Raw genomic sequence first — 18518 nt, 5'->3', positions numbered from 1 at the left:
TACATAGTAACGTAAAGTAATTCTTAAATGGCCTTACATCGTAACGTAAAGTAATTGTTTAATGGCATTACATAGTAACGTAAAGTAATTCTTTAATGGCCTTACATCGTAACGTAAAGTAATTCTTTAATGGCATTACATAGTAACGTAAAGTAATTCTTTAATGGCCTTACATCGTAACGTAAAGTAATTCTTTAATGGCATTACATAGTAACGTAAAGTAATTCTTTAATGGCATTACATAGTAACGTAAAGTAATTCTTTAATGGCCTTCAGCAGTGATGCCAATGGTCACTGACTGGCGTGATGTCACTGGTGTCATGTGACTGACTGGTGTAATGTGACTGACTGGCGTGATGTCACTGACTGGTGTGATGTGACTGACTGGCGTGATGTGACTGGCGTGATGTGACTGGCGTGACGTCACTGACTGGCGTGATGTGACTGGCGTGATGTGACTGGCGTGATGTCACTGACTGGTGTGATGTGACTGACTGGCGTGATGTGACTGGCGTGATGTCACTGACTAGCGTGATGTGCCTGACTGGTGTGATGTTACTGACTGGCGTGATGTGCCTGACTGGTGTGATGTTACTGACTGGCGTGATGTACCTGACTGGTGTGATGTTACTGACTGGCGTGATGTCACTGACTAGCGTGATGTGCCTGACTGGTGTGATGTTACTGACTGGCGTGATGTGCCTGACTGGTGTGATGTTACTGACTGGCGTGATGTACCTGACTGGTGTGATGTTACTGACTGGCGTGATGTGACTGACTGGCGTGATGTTACTGACTGGCGTGATGTGACGGGCCTTATGTGACTGGCGTGATGTGACTGACTGGTGTGATGCGACTGGTGTGATGTGACTGGCGTGATGTGACTGGCGTGATGTGACTGGCGTGATGTCACTGATGTGACTTACTGGTGTGATGTCACTGACTGGCGTGATGTCACTGACTGGCGTGATGTCACTGACTGGCGTGATGTGACTGGCGTGATGTCACTGACTGGCCTGATGTTACTGACTGGCGTGATGTGACTGGCGTGATGTGACTGGTGTGATGTGACTGGCGTGATGTGACTGGCGTGATGTGACTGGTGTGATGTGACTGGCGTGATGTGACTGGTGTGATGTGACTGGTGTGATGTGACTGGCGTGATGTGACTGGTGTGATGTGACTGGTGTGATGTGACTGGCGTGATGTGACTGGCGTGACGTGACTGGCGTGATGTGTTCTGGTTGCAGGCCGTAACGCTGCCTTTGTCACCGTGGTCCTGTATTTCATCATCGGCACGTTCAACACCAACCTCCAGCCGTACCTCAAGTCACGGACGGCGCTCTACCTGTCTGGCACGCTCGTCTACCGCCTCGGCTTCGACGTCGCCATCTCCATCCTAGACAACGTAGAGAATTCGGGCAAGTTTTTTCTATGGCCTCGCCAGATCTTGTGCTGGCCTCGCAGATCTTGCTAGAGCTCGTTTAGCCGACACATTATCTCATTCTCTCCCCCCCCCCACACACACTACACTATGTTAGGTGACTGTTTTACATAACCACACTATTTCCAGTATTTGTAAATACAGAAGTCGATCATTGAAAGATTATCTGTGCCGTCAACCATCCCTACAGGAGAGCGACAACTGCTAAAACACGTACTTTCAATGTCCAACAAACATACACCATGTACCTACAGTCATATCTTTCCCCGGCAGGAGGAAGGATCGACTTCTCATCAATGTTCACCAACTTAAATAATATCTTTCCCCGGCAGGAGGAAGGATCGACTTCTCATCAATGTTCACCAACTTAAATAATATCTTTCCCCGGCAGGAGGAAGGATCGACTTCTCATCAATGTTCACCAACTTAAATAGCCCCCACAAGACGTGGTTCAACTGTCTCCTGATCATTGCCCTCAACACCATCTTCAACATCTTCCTCTTATGGTACATCAACAACATCTACCCTGGCCAGTATGGCATCCCACGGCCGTACAACTTTTTCCTGACGGTAAGTGATACATACCGCGGCCGTACAACTTTTTCCTGACGGTAAGTGATACATACCGCGGCCGTACAACTTTTTCCTGACGGTAAGTGATACATACCGCCCCGTATAACTTTTTCCTGACGGTAAGTGATACATACCGCGGCCGTACAACTTTTTCCTGACGGTAAGTGATACATACCGCCCCGTATAACTTTTTCCTGACGGTAAGTGATACATACCGCGGCCGTACAACTTTTTCCTGACGGTAAGTGATACATACCGCGGCCGGACAACTTTTTCCTGACGGTAAGTGATACATACCGCCCGTATAACTTTTTCCTGACGGTAAGTGATACATACCGCCCCGTATAACTTTTTCCTGACGGTAAGTGGTACATACCGCAGCCGTACAACTTTTTCCTGACGGTGTTTGGCCTGTGCTATACTAGGTACCTTTAAAATATTACCACCAGGAAACTTCCGCACACAGAAACGTTACGTAAATACCCGCACACAGAAAAGTTACGTAAATACCCGCACACAGAAAAGTTACGTAAATACCCGCACACAGAAAAGTTACGTAAATACCCGCACACAGAAACGTTACGTAAATACCCGCACACAGAAAAGTTACGTAAATACCCGCACACAGTAAAGTTACGTAAATACCCGCACACAGAAAAGTTACGTAAATACCCGCACACAGAAAAGTTACGTAAATACCCGCACACAGAAAAGTTACGTAAATACCCGCACACAGAAACGTTACGTAAATACCCGCACACAGAAAAGTTACGTAAATACCCGCACACAGAAAAGTTACGTAAATACCCGCACACAGAAAAGTTACGTAAATACCCGCACACAGAAAAGTTACGTAAATACCCGCACACAGAAACGTTACGTAAATACCCGCACACAGAAAAGTTACATAAATACCCGCACACAGAAACGTTACGTAAATACCCGCACACAGAAAAATGCAGTTACAGAAAGTTGGCTAGACAGAAACTTGTTTACACCGAGAAATGCACAAATAAAAATGTACGCACGCGGAAAGATGTTCAAAAAGAAATTACGTCTGAAAGAAAAATGTGGGCAAAATAAACTGAACACATAAAATTGCGCACACGGAAAATTTGTTACGCGCAAAGAACACGCAGAAATATCTCTAACCATAATATAAGAACAATGCTGCAGTGAGCAACACAACCTTTACATATAATATGATTAAGCAGTGTTTCTTCTAGACTTTTTTCCGGGGGGGGGGGGGGGGGCAACATTTTTTCGGCGGGGGGGGGGGGGGGAGGGGCGGAACACTAGTAAAAGTATGTTTCCTATACAAATTCCATTTCGTTGGGTGGGGGGGGGGGGGAGGGCGGTAGATTTTCTTCGAGGAGGGGGGGGGGCAGAGGACCCCCCCCCCCCCCCCCCCCCCCCCCCGAAGTGATGCCAGGAAGAAACTCTGTGAATAAGATCTCAATATTTTTAATATGTGACATAAAATTTAAAGCATATAATAAATGGGCCACTAGTAACATAACACATATTTATATACGGGTCATGACTAAAGATTTATACACGGGTCACGACTAAATCTCATCCTACTACTGACCACAGCGAGACTACTGGCGCCCCCCTAAAGAAATATTGGAAGTTACGGCGACTCCAGCAGAAGATCCTGAGTTCTTTGAGCCTCCGCCATCAAATCTCAAGCCCGGAATCGTTGTTCGGAAATTGTTCAAGGTCAAATACACTTCAGGTTTATAGGTGGTCCTTATCTAGTCGTAGGTTTGATGAGGTTAGATGTTATAGGTTGTCTTTAACTTATCTAGTCGTAGGTTTGATGAGGTTAGATGTTATAGGTGGTGGTTAACTTGTCTATTCTCTGATGATCTTTAAATAGCTCTAGCATCTATTCTCTGATGATCTTTAAATAGCTCTAGCATCTATTCTCTGATGATCTTTAAATAGCTCTAGACTCTATTCTCTGATGATCTTTAAATAGCTCACGCCTCTATTCTCTGATGTTTTCAGATGTTTGGCAATAAGATAGCAGTGAATGGAATCAATATTGACTTATACGAGGGGCAGATAACTGTTCTTCTAGGGCACAACGGGGCAGGGAAGACAACTACAATCAACATGGTCACAGGTGGGTTAGAACAACCAGCACCAACCAGGGTTGAGAACAACCAGCACCAACCAGGGTTGTGGTTGAGAACAACCAACACCAACCAGGGTTGAGAACAACCAGCACCAACCAGGGTTGAGAACAACCAGCACCAACCATGGTTGTGGTTGAGAACAACCAGCACCAACCAGGGTTGTGGTTGAGAACAACCAGCACCAACCAGGGTTGTGGTTGAGAACAACCAGCACCAACCAGGGTTGTGGTTGAGAACAACCAGCACCAACCAGGGTTGAGAACAACCAGCACCAACCAGGGTTGTGGTTGAGAACAACCAGCACCAACCAGGGTTGAGAACAACCAGCACCAACCAGGGTTGTGGTTGAGAACAACCAGCACCAACCAGGGTTGAGAACAACCAGCACCAACCAGGGTTGAGAACAACCAGCACCAACCAGGGTTGTGGTTGAGAACAACCAGCACCAACCTGGGTTGAGAACAACCAGCACCAACCAGGGTTGAGAACAACCAGCACCAACCAGGGTTGTGGTTGAGAACAACCAGCACCAACCAGGGTTGAGAACAACCAGCACCAACCAGGGTTGTGGTTGAGAACAACCAGCACCAACCAGGGTTGTGGTTGCTCGCAGCATTGGTCTGGGACTGGCCAAGTACCGTCGTCTGTTTCTGTTTCAGGCTTTTTGCCGCCCTCCAGTGGCACGGCTATAGTTCAAGGTCATGACGTCATAAGGAGCACACACCTGGCCAGGGACTCGATCGGCATGTGTCCCCAGTACGATATTCTCTTCTCTAAGCTCACGTGTAAGGAGCACTTGATTTTCTTCCTTAAGGTAGGACTCACGATATAGGGGGGGGGGGGGGCGAAGGAGGCTGGGGTTGGGTGTGGAGGATAATTGAGTATTTGGCGATAAGGCAGCGTAATGACCCGCAGGCTAACTACATTTCTATTTTAACTCCGCTCTTTACGTCCGTTATTTACGTCTGTGGCGTAGGCAGCCATCAGGAGGGGTTGTCTCAACCGGGGCATGGGGGGGGGGGTGAAGGGCGTTGGTGTTTATGGATTGAGGCTAGTATTTTGCGTGTTCGGGTTGAGGCTAGTACTTTGCGTGTGCTTTGCTGCAGTCAGACCGTTCTCTTCAATGGATAACACGTCACATGATTTTCTATTCTCTGCCAGCTCAAGGGAAGCTACTCACCTAAGGTGGTCCTGTCGGTTGTGGAGCGCCTGGTGTCCGTTGGCCTACAAGACAAAGTGAACTGCCTGGCGTCCCAGCTCTCTGGCGGTCAGAAGAGGAAGTTGTCACTGGCCAGCGCCTTCTGTGGCGACACGCGAGTAAGTTCCTGCTGTCCGCCACACACAGTTTGTTTACATTGGGTGTGTAAGTTCCTGCTGTCCGCCACACACAGTTTGTTTACATTGGGTGTGTAACTTCCTGCCGTCCACCACACACAGTTTGTTTACATTGGGTGTGTAACTTCCTGCCGTCCACCACACACAGTTTGTTTACATTGGGTGTGTAAGTTCCTGCTGTCCGCCACACAGTTTGTTTACATTGGGTGTGTAACTTCCTGCTGTCCACCACACACAGTTTGTTTACATTGGGTGTTTCATCAATCACTAAAATAAGTGGAGGCAAGTTTGGTCTCTAGAAGTGAAATGTGTTTGCTTGTCATTATTCAATTAAGGTCGTTTTTCTGGACGAGCCATCGACCGGCCTTGACCCCGCCGCCAGACAGGAAATGTGGGCTTTCCTAAAGACAATGAGAGAAGGTCGAACCATCCTTTTAACGACCCATTACATGGACGAGGCAGATGTACTGGGCGACAGAATCGCCATCATGGCGGAGGGGAGAGTTAAATGCTGCGGCACACCCATGTTTTTAAAGAGGGCTTATGGTGAGTAAATTAGATGGTTCAGTTTTGTAGCACACCCTTGTTTTTAAAGGATGTTTATAGTGAGTAAATTAGATGGTTCAGTGTTGTAGCACACCCATGTTTTAAAAGAGGGTTTATTGTGAGTAAATTAGATGGTTCAGTGTTGTAGCACACCCATGTTTTAAAAGAGGGTTTATGGTGAGTACATTAGATGGTTCAGTGTTGTAGCACACTCATGTTTTTAAAGAGAGTTTATGGTGAGTAAATTAGATGGTTCAGTGTTGTAGCACACCCATGTTTTTAAAGAGAGTTTATGGTGAGTAAATTAGATGGTTCAGTGTTGTAGCACACCCATGTTTTAAAAGAGAGTTTATGTATTTGGTGCACCAAGTGTTTGTAGCTTTAGATGTATTTGGTGCACCAAGTGTTTGTAGCTACAGATGTATTTGGTGCACCAGGTGTATGTAGCTTTAGATGTATTTGGTGCACCAGGTGTTTGTAGCTGCAGATGTATTTGGTGCACCAAGTGTTTGTAGCTACAGATGTATTTAAATTAGATGGTTCAGTGTTCTAGCACACCCATGTTTTTAAAGAGTTTGTGTTGAGTAAATTAGATGGTTCAAAGTTTTAGTACAACTATGTTTTTAAAGAGAGTTTATGGTGAGTAAATTAGATGGTTCAGTGTTGTAGCACACCCATGTTTTTAAAGAGAGTTTATGGTGAGTAAATTAGATGGTTCAGTGTTGTAGCACACCCATGTTTTTAAAGAGAGTTTATGGTGAGTAAATTAGATGGTTCAGTGTTGTAGCACACCCATGTTTTTAAAGAGAGTTTATGGTGAGTAAATTAGATTGTCAGTGTTGTACATGGTGACTAATAAAAAGGTTAATGTTGTAAGCCAGATAAATGCTGTAAGATTTAGTCAACAACATGTGGCATCAGTGCCTACAAGATGAAATGACAAACAAAATTTCGGTTTACAACTTCAAATTCCAGGTTATAAATATAATGGGAGCATAAAGGAGTATTGAGTTCACCTGGAAGATGGTATATTTTATACTATACAATGGTATTATTTTTAACACCGTATTTATAACATAAAATGTTATACTTAATTACATAATACTATATACTTCATAAGATGGTATACGTTATTACATAGATAGTGTACTTTATAACACAAGATGGTATGCTTTACAAAATAAAATAGTGTACTTTATAAAAATAAGATGGCGTACTTTATAATATACGTCGACGTTTTACCAGCTAACACGGCTACTTTGTATCAGGTAGCAGGTACAGGATGACCGTGGTCAAGGAAGGTCAGTGTCAATCTGGTGACGTCACAGACCAAGTTATCAACTTCATTCCTGGCGCCAAGTTTATTGTAAGTCCAACGGTCGTCAAGGTCATAGTCTATCGTGGTCATCAAGGTCAAAGTCTATCGTGGTCATCAGTGTGTTAGTCTATCGTGGTCATCAGTGTGTTAGTCTATTGTGGTCATCAAGGTCATAGTCTATTGTGGTCATCAGTGTGTTAGTCTATTGTGGTCATCAGTGTTTTAGTCTATTGTGGTCATCAGTGTGTTAGTCTATTGTGGTCATCAGTGTGTTAGTCTATTGTGGTCATCAGTGTGTTAGTCTATTGTGGTCATCAGTGTGTTAGTCTATTGTGGTCATCAGTGTGTTAGTCTATTGTGGTCATCAATGTCCTGGTCTATCATCACACCAACTATTACATCATACACCTAAAACATGTTATATCTACAAACGGCCGCCACCTCATACAGACAGAGACCAACCTAGAGATTCAGTACTCACTACCTGACGACAGTTTGCCCATCTACCATCACCTGCTCAAGTACCTGGAGGAGAACGGCCCTGACCTTCACGTCTCAAGCTTCGGGCTGACGGCCACATCCATGGAGGACGTCTTTATGGGGTAGGGCTGTGGCTAAATGTGGTGGGGGTGGGGGTAGTTCTTTCTAGGGTGGGGCTTAATGTGGTGGGGGGGTGGGGGTAGTTCTGGCTGGGGTGGGGCTGTGGCTAAATGTGGTGGGGGTGGGGGTAGTTCTTTCTAGGATGGGGCTTAATGTGGTGGGGGTAGTTCTGGCTGGGGTGGGGCTGTTCTGTCTAGCGTAGGGCTGGGGCTTAATGTGGTGGGGGTAGTTCTGGCTGGGATAGGACTGGGGTTGGGTCTTTTTTGTGGTAGGGCTGGGGTAGTTCTAAATGAGGTGGGGTTGGGGTAGTTCTGACTGGGGTAGAGCTGGGGTCCGGTGTTTTTGTTGTAGGGCGGGAATATAGTGTTCATGGGATGAAATGTCTGGGCTAGGATCGCTTGGGTAAGATCTTTCGGTGGTAGAATCGTTCTGGAGTAGGGATAGGGGATACTTTTTACTTTCTCGTATATACGAAGTAGGCCCAATAGAGAAAGTCTTGTAACCGTGCAAAAAAATAATCTAGATTTTTACAAATCTTTTACACCTCACTGATACGGAAAAACATAATTTTGCAATCTTGTCCGTATGTCTGTGTGTCTGTCTGTGTGTAAACACGATAACTTGAGTACCGTTACAGCTAGGGTAATGAAATTTCATATATAAGTATTTTATCAAAATCGTAGATCCTTATCAACTTTTGAGCGATTTCCGATAACCGGAAGTGGTACTTTTTCTACTTTGAATTTTTCAAAAGTCCATAACTTGAGTACTATTTCAGATAGATAAATGAAATTTTTACATGTAAGTAAGATATCTAATTTTCTACCTTCTGTTAAATTTTGAGTAATTTCCGTTGACCGGAAGTAGTAATTTACGCTATTCCCGATTTCTCAAAAAAAGGAATGTAAATTTATAAAGTACTAATAATATTGCGCACTATTATGCACATTCTGTTTTGGCGTTCGCTTGGTGCGCAATTCTTTTTTCTATGAGATTCTATTATATTTTTAAAAGTTTAAGTAATTAAAAATCATATCTATATTCCACGTTATATAAGAATATTCAAGAAAGTTTAGGGGAGATCACTCCCGATTTATTCATTCCTAGGATGTTACTGGAATAGGGCTCTGTTCTGGGTTGTTGTCTTTTAGGTCTCTGTTGGTTCTGGGTTGTTGTCTTTTAGGTCTCTGTTGGTTCTGGGTTGTTGTCTTTTAGGTCTCTGTTGGTTCTGGGTTGTTGTCTTTTAGGTCTCTGTTGGTTCTGGGTTGTTGTCTTTTAGGTCTCTATTGGTTTTGTGGTAGTATATTCACCAGGGAATGGATCCTTCATTCAACACAACTTACCGTTGATCCTACTCTGTTGTCTGGGTGTTGATACTAGTCTGTTTTCTGGGTGTTGATCCTAGTCTGTTGTCTGGGTGTTGATCCTAGTCTGGGTGTTGATCCTAGTCTGTGTTGATCCTAGTCTGGGTGTTGATCCTAGTCTGTGTTGATCCTAGTCTGGGTGTTGATCCTAGTCTGGGTGTTGATCCTAGTCTGTTGTCTGGGTGTTGATCCTAGTCTGTTGTCTGGGTGTTGATCCTAGTCTGTTTTCTGGGTGTTGATCCTAGTCTGGGTGTTGATCCTAGTCTGTGTTGATCCTAAACTGGACTTTTCAACAGGTCTGCTAAGAGACGTGTATCTACTTGGATGAGACAGAGCAAGGGCAACATTTTCACAGGTGTGTGTGGTCAGGTGTGTTTGTGTTTGGTCAGGTGTGTTTGTGTTTGGTCAGGTGTGTGTGGTCAGGTGTGTTTGTGTTTGGTCAGGTGTGTTTGTGTTTGGTCAGGTGTGTTTGGTCAGGTGTGTTTGGTCAGGTGTGTTTGGTCAGGTGTGTTTGGTCAGGCGTGTTTGTGTGTGGTCAGGTGTGTTTGTGTTTGGTCAGGTGTGTTTGGTCAGGTGTGTTTGTGTTTGGTCAGGTGTGTGTGGTCAAGTGTGTTTGGTCAGGTGTGTGTGGTCAGGTGTGTTTGTGTTTGGTCAGGTGTGTGTGGTCAGGTGTGTTTGTGTTTGGTCAGGTGTGTTTGTGTTTGGTCAGGTGTGTTTGTGTTTGGTCAGGTGTGTTTGTGTTTGGTCAGGTGTGTTTGTGTTTGGTCAGGTGTGTTTGGTCAGGTGTATTTGTGTTTGGTCAGGTGTGTGTGGTCAGGTGTGTTTGTGTGTGGTCAGGTGTGTTTGTGTTTGGTCAGGTGTGTGTGGTCAGGTGTGTTTGTGTTTGGTCAGGTGTGTTTGTGTTTGGTCAGGTGTGTTTGTGTTTGGTCAGGTGTGTTTGTGTTTGGTCAGGTGTGTTTGTGTTTGGTCAGGTGTGTTTGGTCAGGTGTGTGTGGTCAGGTGTGTGTGGTCAGGTGTGTTTGTGTTTGTGTTTGGTCAGGTGTGTTTGTGTGTGGTCAGGCGTGTTTGTGTTTGGTCAGGTGTGTTTGGTCAGGTGTGTTTGATCATACGTGTTATGTCTGCCATTGGCCATTAGAATAACTGTTTTATCTGAGTTAATTTTTTTGATGCCAGCTCTCCTTAAATAAAACCGTGACATTTGAATTCACTTGTATAACCACCTGACACCAACATATACCACCTGACACCATAAAATACCACCTGACACCACCTGACACCACCTGACACCACTTGACACCATCATATACAACCTGAAACTATCATATACCACCTGACACCACCATATAACACCTGACACCACCTGACACCACCCTCCCATATCACCACAGACCAGCTGTTCACCTCTGACACCACCATATAACACCTGACACCACCTGACACCACCTGACACCACCTGACACCACCATATAACACATGACACCACCATATACCACCTGACACCACCTGACACCACCATATACCACCTGACACCACCATATAACACCTGACACCACCCTCATATATCACCACAGACAAGCTGTTCACCTCTGACACCGGTACGCGGGGCCTGCGACGTGTCTGGCACCAATTTGTGGCGGTCTGGATAAAAAACCTGCTCCTGTTCACCCGCCAGCCCATCCCCTCCCTCTCCCTGCTCCTGCTCCCTGCCCTGCTCGTCTCGCTGGGCGTGCACGAAGACATCCAGAACGAGGCGGAGAAGCAGCTGCCTCCGGTGGAGTTCAGTCCCCGGGGATTCCAGAAGCTGATCACGCCCATGTGGATCTCCTCGGGGGTGTCCCCCAAGCTTGTCGCAGCCTACAAGGACCAGCTGCCCAACTCGGAGTTCCTGGAAATATCGGAGGTGACAGTTTTTTAATTTCTTATCCTCTCAATCAGGGTCCAACAAATATCGGAGGTGACAGATTGTGTTTTAAATTTGTTGTCCTCTCAATCAGGGTCCAACAAACGGAACAAATATCGGAGGTGACACTTTCTCCAATTTGTGTTTTAAATTTGTTATCCTCTCAATCAGGGTCCAACAAACGGAACAAATATCGGAGGTGACACTTTCTCCAATTTGTGTTTTAAATTTGTTATCCTCTCAATCAGGGTCCAACAAACGGAACAAATATCGGAGGTGACACTTTCTCCAATTTGTGTTTTAAATTTGTTATCCTCTCAATCAGGGTCCAACAAACGGAACAAATATCGGAGGTGACACTTTCTCCAATTTGTGTTTTAAATTTGTTATCCTCTCAATCAGGGTACAACAAACGGAACAAATATCGGAGGTGACACTTTCTCCAATTTGTGTTTTAAATTTGTTATCCTCTCAATCAGGGTCCAACAAACGGAACAAATATCGGAGGTGACACTTTCTCCAATTTGTGTTTTAAATTTGTTATCCTCTCAATCAGGGTCCAACAAACGGAACAAATATCGGAGGTGACACTTTCTCCAATTTGTGTTTTAAATTTGTTATCCTCTCAATCAGGGTACAACAAACGGAACAAATATCGGAGGTGACACTGTCTCCAATTTGTGTTTTAAATTTGTTATCCTCTCAATCAGGGTCCAGACGGAACAAATATTGGCGTATTCTCAACAAGTTTGTTCTGTGGATTATGTCTAAGTCAGATAACAAAATTTCTATAAACTAATGTTAAAACAAATTGTATCGTACTTGTGATAAATTAAGGTTATTTCAGCGGAGTGATTTTCTTAAAATGTTTAAGATACTGTCTGAAATTAATTTATCAATGTTGTTTCACTGTAAAATCATGTCAATGGCCGACATCAAGAACCATCTCAGACTGGCCGGTTCACCTTGGCCAGTCCATGGAGTGGCCAGCTAAAGGCCGAAATCAAGTAAATTTTCGGACTTTGGCCAGTCAAAGCACACGCTGACCGGCCAATGTATGCTTTGACCGACTTCGAGCTTTGACAGTAATATATTTATAAATTTCACCAAAAATATTGACCTGTCCTTTTTCACTATCAGTTTGACATGTTCCCTGTGACCAAGCTATCAGTTTGACCTTTGACCAAGCTATCAGTTAGACCTTTGACCAAGCTATCAGTTTGACCTTTGACCAAGTTATCAGTTTGACCTTTGACCAAGTTATCAGTTTGACCTTTGACCAAGCTATCAGTTTGACCTTGACCAAGCTATCAGTTTGATCTTTGACCAAGCTATCAGTTTGACCTTTGACCAAGCTATCAGTTTGACCTTTGACCCGTGACCAAGCTATCAGTTTGACCTTTGACCCGTGACCAAGCTATCAGTTTGACCTTTGACCAAGCTATCAGTTTGACCTTGACCAAGTTATCAGTTTGACCTTTGACCAAGCTATCAGTTTGATCTTTGACCAAGCTATCAGTTTGACCTTTGACCCGTGACCAAGCTATCAGTTTGACTTTTGACCCGTGACCAAGCTATCAGTTTGACCTTTGACCCGTGAACAAGCTATCAGTTTGAACTTTGACCCGTGACCAAGCTATCAATTTGACCTTTGGCCAAGCTATCAGTTTGACCTTTGACCAAGCTATCAGTTTGACCTTTGACCAAGCTATCAGTTTGACCTTTGACCAAGCTATCAGTTTGACCTTTGACCAAGCTATCAGTTTGACCTTTGACCAAGCTGTCAGTCTTACCTTTGACCTTTGACCAAGCCATCAGTTTGACCTTTGACCTGTGACCAAGCTGTGACCTTTGCTCTACCCCCAGACGGCGCCCGACGATTACTTCGTGTCGTATTTGAATGAGCACGGGAGGGAGGAGTACGGGAACCGGATGGTCCTGGGGGTCAAGCTGAGTCGGATGTCACCCTCGGTCCTGTACTACCAGAGGAAAGCCATACACTCTCTCGGGATATCTGTGAGTGCCAGATGACGTGGGTAGTGGCAGACGTCGTGGGTAGTGGCAGACGTCGTGGGTAGTGGCAGATGACGTGGGTAGTGGCAGATGACGTGGGTAGTGCCAGATGACATGGGTAGTGGCAGATGACATGGGTAGTGCCAGATGACGTGGGTAGTGGTAGATGACGTGGGTAGTGGCAGATGACGTGGGTAGTGGCAGATGATGTGGGTAGTGGCAGATGACGTGGGTAGTGGCAGATGACGTGGGTAGTGGCAGACGTCGTGGGTAGTGGCAGATGATGTGGGTAGTGGCAGATGACGTGGGTAGTGGCAGATGACATGGGTTGTGGCAGATGACGTGGGTAGTGCCAGATGACGTGGGTAGTGGCAGATGACGTGGGTAGTGCCAGATGACGTGGGTAGTGGCAGATGACGTGGGTAGTGGCAGATGACGTGGATAGTGGCAGATGACATGGGTAGTGCCAGATGACGTGGGTAGTGGCAGATGATGTGGGTAGTGGCAGATGACGTGGGTAGTGGCAGATGATGTGGGTAGTGGCAGATGACGTGGGTAGTGGCAGATGACGTGGGTAGTGGCAGATGATGTGGGTAGTGGCAGATGATGTGGGTAGTGGCAGATGATGTGGGTAGTGGCAGATAGTGATGTAGATAATGACAGACAGTTGATGTCTCCCCACTGACCCGTGTCTCCCCCTCCCCTCCCAGGTCCAGCTGATCACCAATGCTCACGTGACCTACAACCTGGGCCCGCAGTACTCTGTCCAGTCTGGCGTCTGTTTTCTCAACGTCAACCAACTTCCGGTCAGCGACAAGATCCACACCCAGACCTTGGTCGGCATGGCGTTGGCCATGGCCCTGGTGCCAGTCATCTTCATCAACAGCCTCATCACGGAGCGAGTGGTCAGTCTTTTCTTCTCTGTCATCACGGAGCGAGTGGTCAGTCTTTTGTTCTCTGTCATCACGGAGCGAGTGGTCAGTCTTGTAGTTCTGTCATCACGGAGCGAGTGGTCAGTCTTGTAGTTCTGTCATCACGGAGCGAGTGGTCAGTCTTGTAGTTCTGTCATCACGGAGCGAGTGGTCAGTCTTGTAGTTCTGTCATCACGGAGCGAGTGGTCAGTCTTGTAGTTCTGTCATCACGGAGCGAGTGGTCAGTCTTGTAGTTCTGTCATCACGGAGCGAGTGGTCAGTCTTGTAGTTCTGTCATCACGGAGCGAGTGGTCAGTCTTGTAGTTCTGTCATCACGGAGCGAGTGGTCAGTCTTGTAGTTCTGTCATCACGGAGCGAGTGGTCAGTCTTGTAGTTCTGTCATCACGGAGCGAGTGGTCAGTCTTGTAGTTCTGTCATCACGGAGCGAGTGGTCAGTCTTGTAGTTCTGTCATCACGGAGCGAGTGGTCAGTCTTGTAGTTCTGTCATCACGGAGCGAGTGGTCAGTCTTGTAGTTCTGTCATCACGGAGCGAGTGGTCAGTCTTTTGTAGTTCTGTCATCACGGAGCGAGTGGTCAGTCTTGTAGTTCTGTCATCACGGAGCGAGTGGTCAGTCTTGTAGTTCTGTCACCACGGAGCGAGTGGTCAGTCTTTTGTAGTTCTGTCATCACGGAGCGAGTGGTCAGTCTTGTAGTTCTGTCGTCACGGAGCGAGTGGTCAGTCTTGTAGTTCTGTCATCACGGAGCGAGTGGTCAGCCTGGTAGTTCTCTGTCATCACGGAGCGAGTGGTCAGTCTTGTAGTTCTCTGTCATCACGGAGCGAGTGGTCAGTCTTGTAGTTCTGTCATCACGGAGCGAGTGGTCAGTCTTGTAGTTCTGTCATCACGGAGCGAGTGGTCAGTCTTGTAGTTCTGTCATCACGGAGCGAGTGGTCAGTCTTGTAGTTCTGTCATCACGGAGCGAGTGGTCAGTCTTGTAGTTCTGTCATCACGGAGCGAGTGGTCAGTCTTGTAGTTCTGTCATCACGGAGCGAGTGGTCAGTCTTGTAGTTCTGTCATCACGGAGCGAGTGGTCAGTCTTGTAGTTCTGTCATCACGGAGCGAGTGGTCAGTCTTTTGTAGTTCTGTCATCACGGAGCGAGTGGTCAGTCTTGTAGTTCTGTCGTCACGGAGCGAGTGGTCAGTCTTGTAGTTCTGTCATCACGGAGCGAGTGGTCAGCCTGGTAGTTCTCTGTCATCACGGAGCGAGTGGTCAGTCTTGTAGTTCTCTGTCATCACGGAGCGAGTGGTCAGTCTTGTAGTTCTGTCATCACGGAGCGAGTGGTCAGTCTTTTGTAGTTCTGTCATCACGGAGCGAGTGGTCAGTCTTGTAGTTCTGTCGTCACGGAGCGAGTGGTCAGTCTTGTAGTTCTGTCATCACGGAGCGAGTGGTCAGCCTGGTAGTTCTCTGTCATCACGGAGCGAGTGGTCAGTCTTGTAGTTCTCTGTCATCACGGAGCGAGTGGTCAGTCTTGTAGTTCTGTCATCACGGAGCGAGTGGTCAGTCTTGTAGTTCTGTCATCACGGAGCGAGTGGTCAGTCTTGTAGTTCTGTCATCACGGAGCGAGTGGTCAGCCTGGTAGTTCTGTCATCACGGAGCGAGTGGTCAGTCTTGTAGTTCTCTGTCATCACGGAGCGAGTGGTCAGTCTTGTAGTTCTCTGTCATCACGGAGCGAGTGGTCAGTCTTGTAGTTCTCTGTCATCACGGAGCGAGTGGTCAGTCTTGTAGTTCTGTCATCACGGAGCGAGTGGTCAGCCTGGTAGTTCTCTGTCATCACGGAGCGAGTGGTCAGTCTTTTGTTCTCTGTCATCACGGAGCGAGTGGTCAGTCTTTTGTTCTCTGTCATCACGGAGCGAGTGGTCAGTCTTGTAGTTCTCTGTCATCACGGAGCGAGTGGTCAGTCTTGTAGTTCTCTGTCACAGTTACCAGCGCTAACAGATGCCAGTCTGCTTCATTGACGTCATATCTGCCTTTTTCTGGTTTAGTGATCCGTTAACTGTACAAAGACGCCATAACGACCAGTGTACACGACTTTATAACTATCTGTAATAGGACATCTACATTTACATTTTTCTTAACTCTTCCTAAAGTACAAAACAAAGTACATTTAACTTAACGTAACTGTCGGCTAATTGTGCTGGCTACGACCTTTTGTCATCCCCCTGTAATCTATCCTCAGACGGGCGCCAAACACCTCCAAACGCTGAGCGGGGTCCACCCTTTAGCCTACTGGCTCGGGACCTTCGCCTTCGATTTCCTGCTGTTTATGACGATAACGGCGACGATCCTCGGCATCCTGACCTTTAACCCCGAGAATTTCATCAGCCATAACCGCTGGCTGGCCACGGCCATCGTGTACACGGTGTATGGCCTGGCCATCCTGCCCTACCTGTACGTCTTCCAGAACTGCTTCAGTGAGCCTTCTCGCGGGGTGCTGGTGCTCTTGTTCATCAACATCTTCATAGGTCAGTTTGTACTGGGGGGGGGGGGGGGTCACAGTGGGCAGGGGAGGTGGGTGGGGGGTGCTCTTGTTCATCATCTTCATAGGTCAGTTTGTACTGGGGGTGGGGGGGGTGCTGGTGCTCTTGTTCATCAACATCTTCATAGGTCAGTTTGTACTGAGGGTGGGGGTCACAGTGGGCGGGGGAGGTGGGTGGGGGGTGCTCTTGTTCATCAACATCTTCATAGGTCAGTTTGTACTGGGGGTGGGGGGGTCACAGTAGGCGGGGGAGGTGGGTGGGGGGATGCTCTTGTTCATCAACATCTTCATAGGTCAGTTTGTACTGGGGGGGGGGGAGTCACAGTGGGCGGGGGAGGTGGGGGGTGCTCTTGTTCATCAACATCTTCATAGATCAGTTTGTACAGGGGGGGGGTCACAGTGGGCGGGGGAGGTGGGTGGGGGGTGCTCTTGTTCATCAACATCTTCATAGGTCAGTTTGTACTGGGGGTGGGGGGGGGGGTCACAGTGGGCGGGGGAGGTGGGTGGGGGGTGCTCTTGTTCATCAACATCTTCATAGGTCAGTTTGTACTGGGGGGGGGGGGGGTCACAGTAGGCGGGGGAGGTGGGTGGGGGGTGCTCTTGTTCATCAACATCTTCTTAGGTCAGTTTGTACTGGGGGGGGGGGAGTCACAGTGGGCGGGGGAGGTGGGTGGGGGGTGCTCTTGTTCATCAACATCTTCATAGGTCAGTTTGTACTGGGGGTGGGGGGGGGGGTCACAGTGGGCGGGGGAGGTGGGTGGGGGGTGCTCTTGTTCATCAACATCTTCATAGGTCAGTTTGTACTGGGGGGGGGGAGTCACAGTGGGCGGGGAAGTAAGGGGGTGCTCTTGTTCATCAACATCTTCATAGATCAGTTTGTACAGGGGTCACAGTGGGCGGGGCAGGTGGGTGGGGGCTGTTGGTGCTGTTTTTAATCAACATCTTCAGAGTTTTCATTGCAGTGACTTGTATAAAATAGTTTCTACCTCTCAAACAAGGAATGATACTTGGAACAGCTGTTGGTATTCTCAAACTAGCCAACATAAAGCTACCGAGCCTATTCAAATACTTGGACAAATCTTTGAGCATGTTGTCACCCAACTACCTCAACACCGGATCCTTTGTCACCATCATGATCAAGTTTGATGTCGACATCAACGGTAGGTAGGCCCCATGTTGTGTCATACGGTAGGTAGGCGCCATCTTGTATCATACGGTAGGTAGGCGCCATCTTGTGTCATACGGTAGGTAGGCGCCATCTTGTATCATACGGTAGGTAGGCGCCATCTTGTGTCATACGGTAGGTAGGCGCCATCTTGTGTCATACGGTAGGTAGGCGCCATCTTGTATCATACGGTAGGTAGGCGCCATCTTGTGTCATACGGTAGGTAGGCGCCATCTTGTGTCATACGGTAGGTAATCTGTCAGTCATACGGTAGGTAATCTGTCAGTCATACGGTAGGTAGGCGCCATCTTGTGTCATACGGTAGGTAGTGTGTCAGTCATACGGTAGTCACTTACAAGCCTTAACGTCATGTTGCACTAAAAATCTTTTAGAATCTACTTCACCTGCTGTGCCATTATTTTTTTCCTTAGGCGGCTTCGAGTACCAATTTCAGAAACAAAATGGCGTCCTAAAGACGAACGTGTATACACTGCTGGTACAGAGTGGCATATCGTGGTTGGTGTTGTTGATGGTGGACTCCAAACTACACCGTACACTTTGGTGAGTGGTATATCGTGGTTGGTCTAGCTGGTGAGTATAGAGTAGTATATCGTGACCTTAGTGACGCCACATGTTTGATCATGCTGTGGTGACCCTAGTGACGTCACA

The 18518-nt window shown here is 46.9% G+C and overlaps 1 protein-coding gene across 1 annotated transcript; it reads left to right on the top strand.

The window, feature by feature from the left end:
- Positions 1-1858: 1858 nt before the first annotated feature.
- LOC131930259 (phospholipid-transporting ATPase ABCA3) lies at positions 1859-18414 on the top strand. Its single transcript, XM_059286674.1, has 15 exons — positions 1859-2014; positions 3614-3739; positions 4031-4148; positions 4821-4975; positions 5323-5478; positions 5832-6042; positions 7311-7408; positions 7811-7962; positions 9621-9679; positions 10896-11224; positions 13091-13240; positions 13948-14142; positions 16385-16670; positions 17683-17844; positions 18281-18414. Exons 1-15 carry the CDS (start codon positions 1859-1861, stop codon positions 18412-18414), a joined length of 2487 nt encoding a protein of 828 aa, XP_059142657.1.
- The last annotated feature ends 104 nt before the right edge of the window (positions 18415-18518 follow it).

The sequence above is a fragment of the Physella acuta genome, unplaced genomic scaffold, assembly GCF_028476545.2.
Source record: "Physella acuta isolate Inbredline_101_S28 unplaced genomic scaffold, ASM2847654v3 ptg000098l, whole genome shotgun sequence".
Taxonomy (NCBI): domain Eukaryota; kingdom Metazoa; phylum Mollusca; class Gastropoda; family Physidae; genus Physella; species Physella acuta.
The sequence above is the reverse complement of the archived record's forward strand: the minus strand, read 5'-3'. Positions and strand labels throughout refer to the sequence as shown.

Bases quoted from the DNA above. Each gene is read 5' to 3' on its own strand.
- LOC131930259 (XM_059286674.1), top strand. From the start codon at position 1,859: ATGTTCACCAACTTAAATAGCCCCCACAAGACGTGGTTCAACTGTCTC. The intron at 4,149-4,820 runs GTGGGTTAGAAC...TTTCTGTTTCAG, and splicing joins TACAATCAACATGGTCACAG to GCTTTTTGCCGCCCTCCAGT. The intron at 7,409-7,810 runs GTAAGTCCAACG...CACCTCATACAG, and splicing joins TTCCTGGCGCCAAGTTTATT to ACAGAGACCAACCTAGAGAT.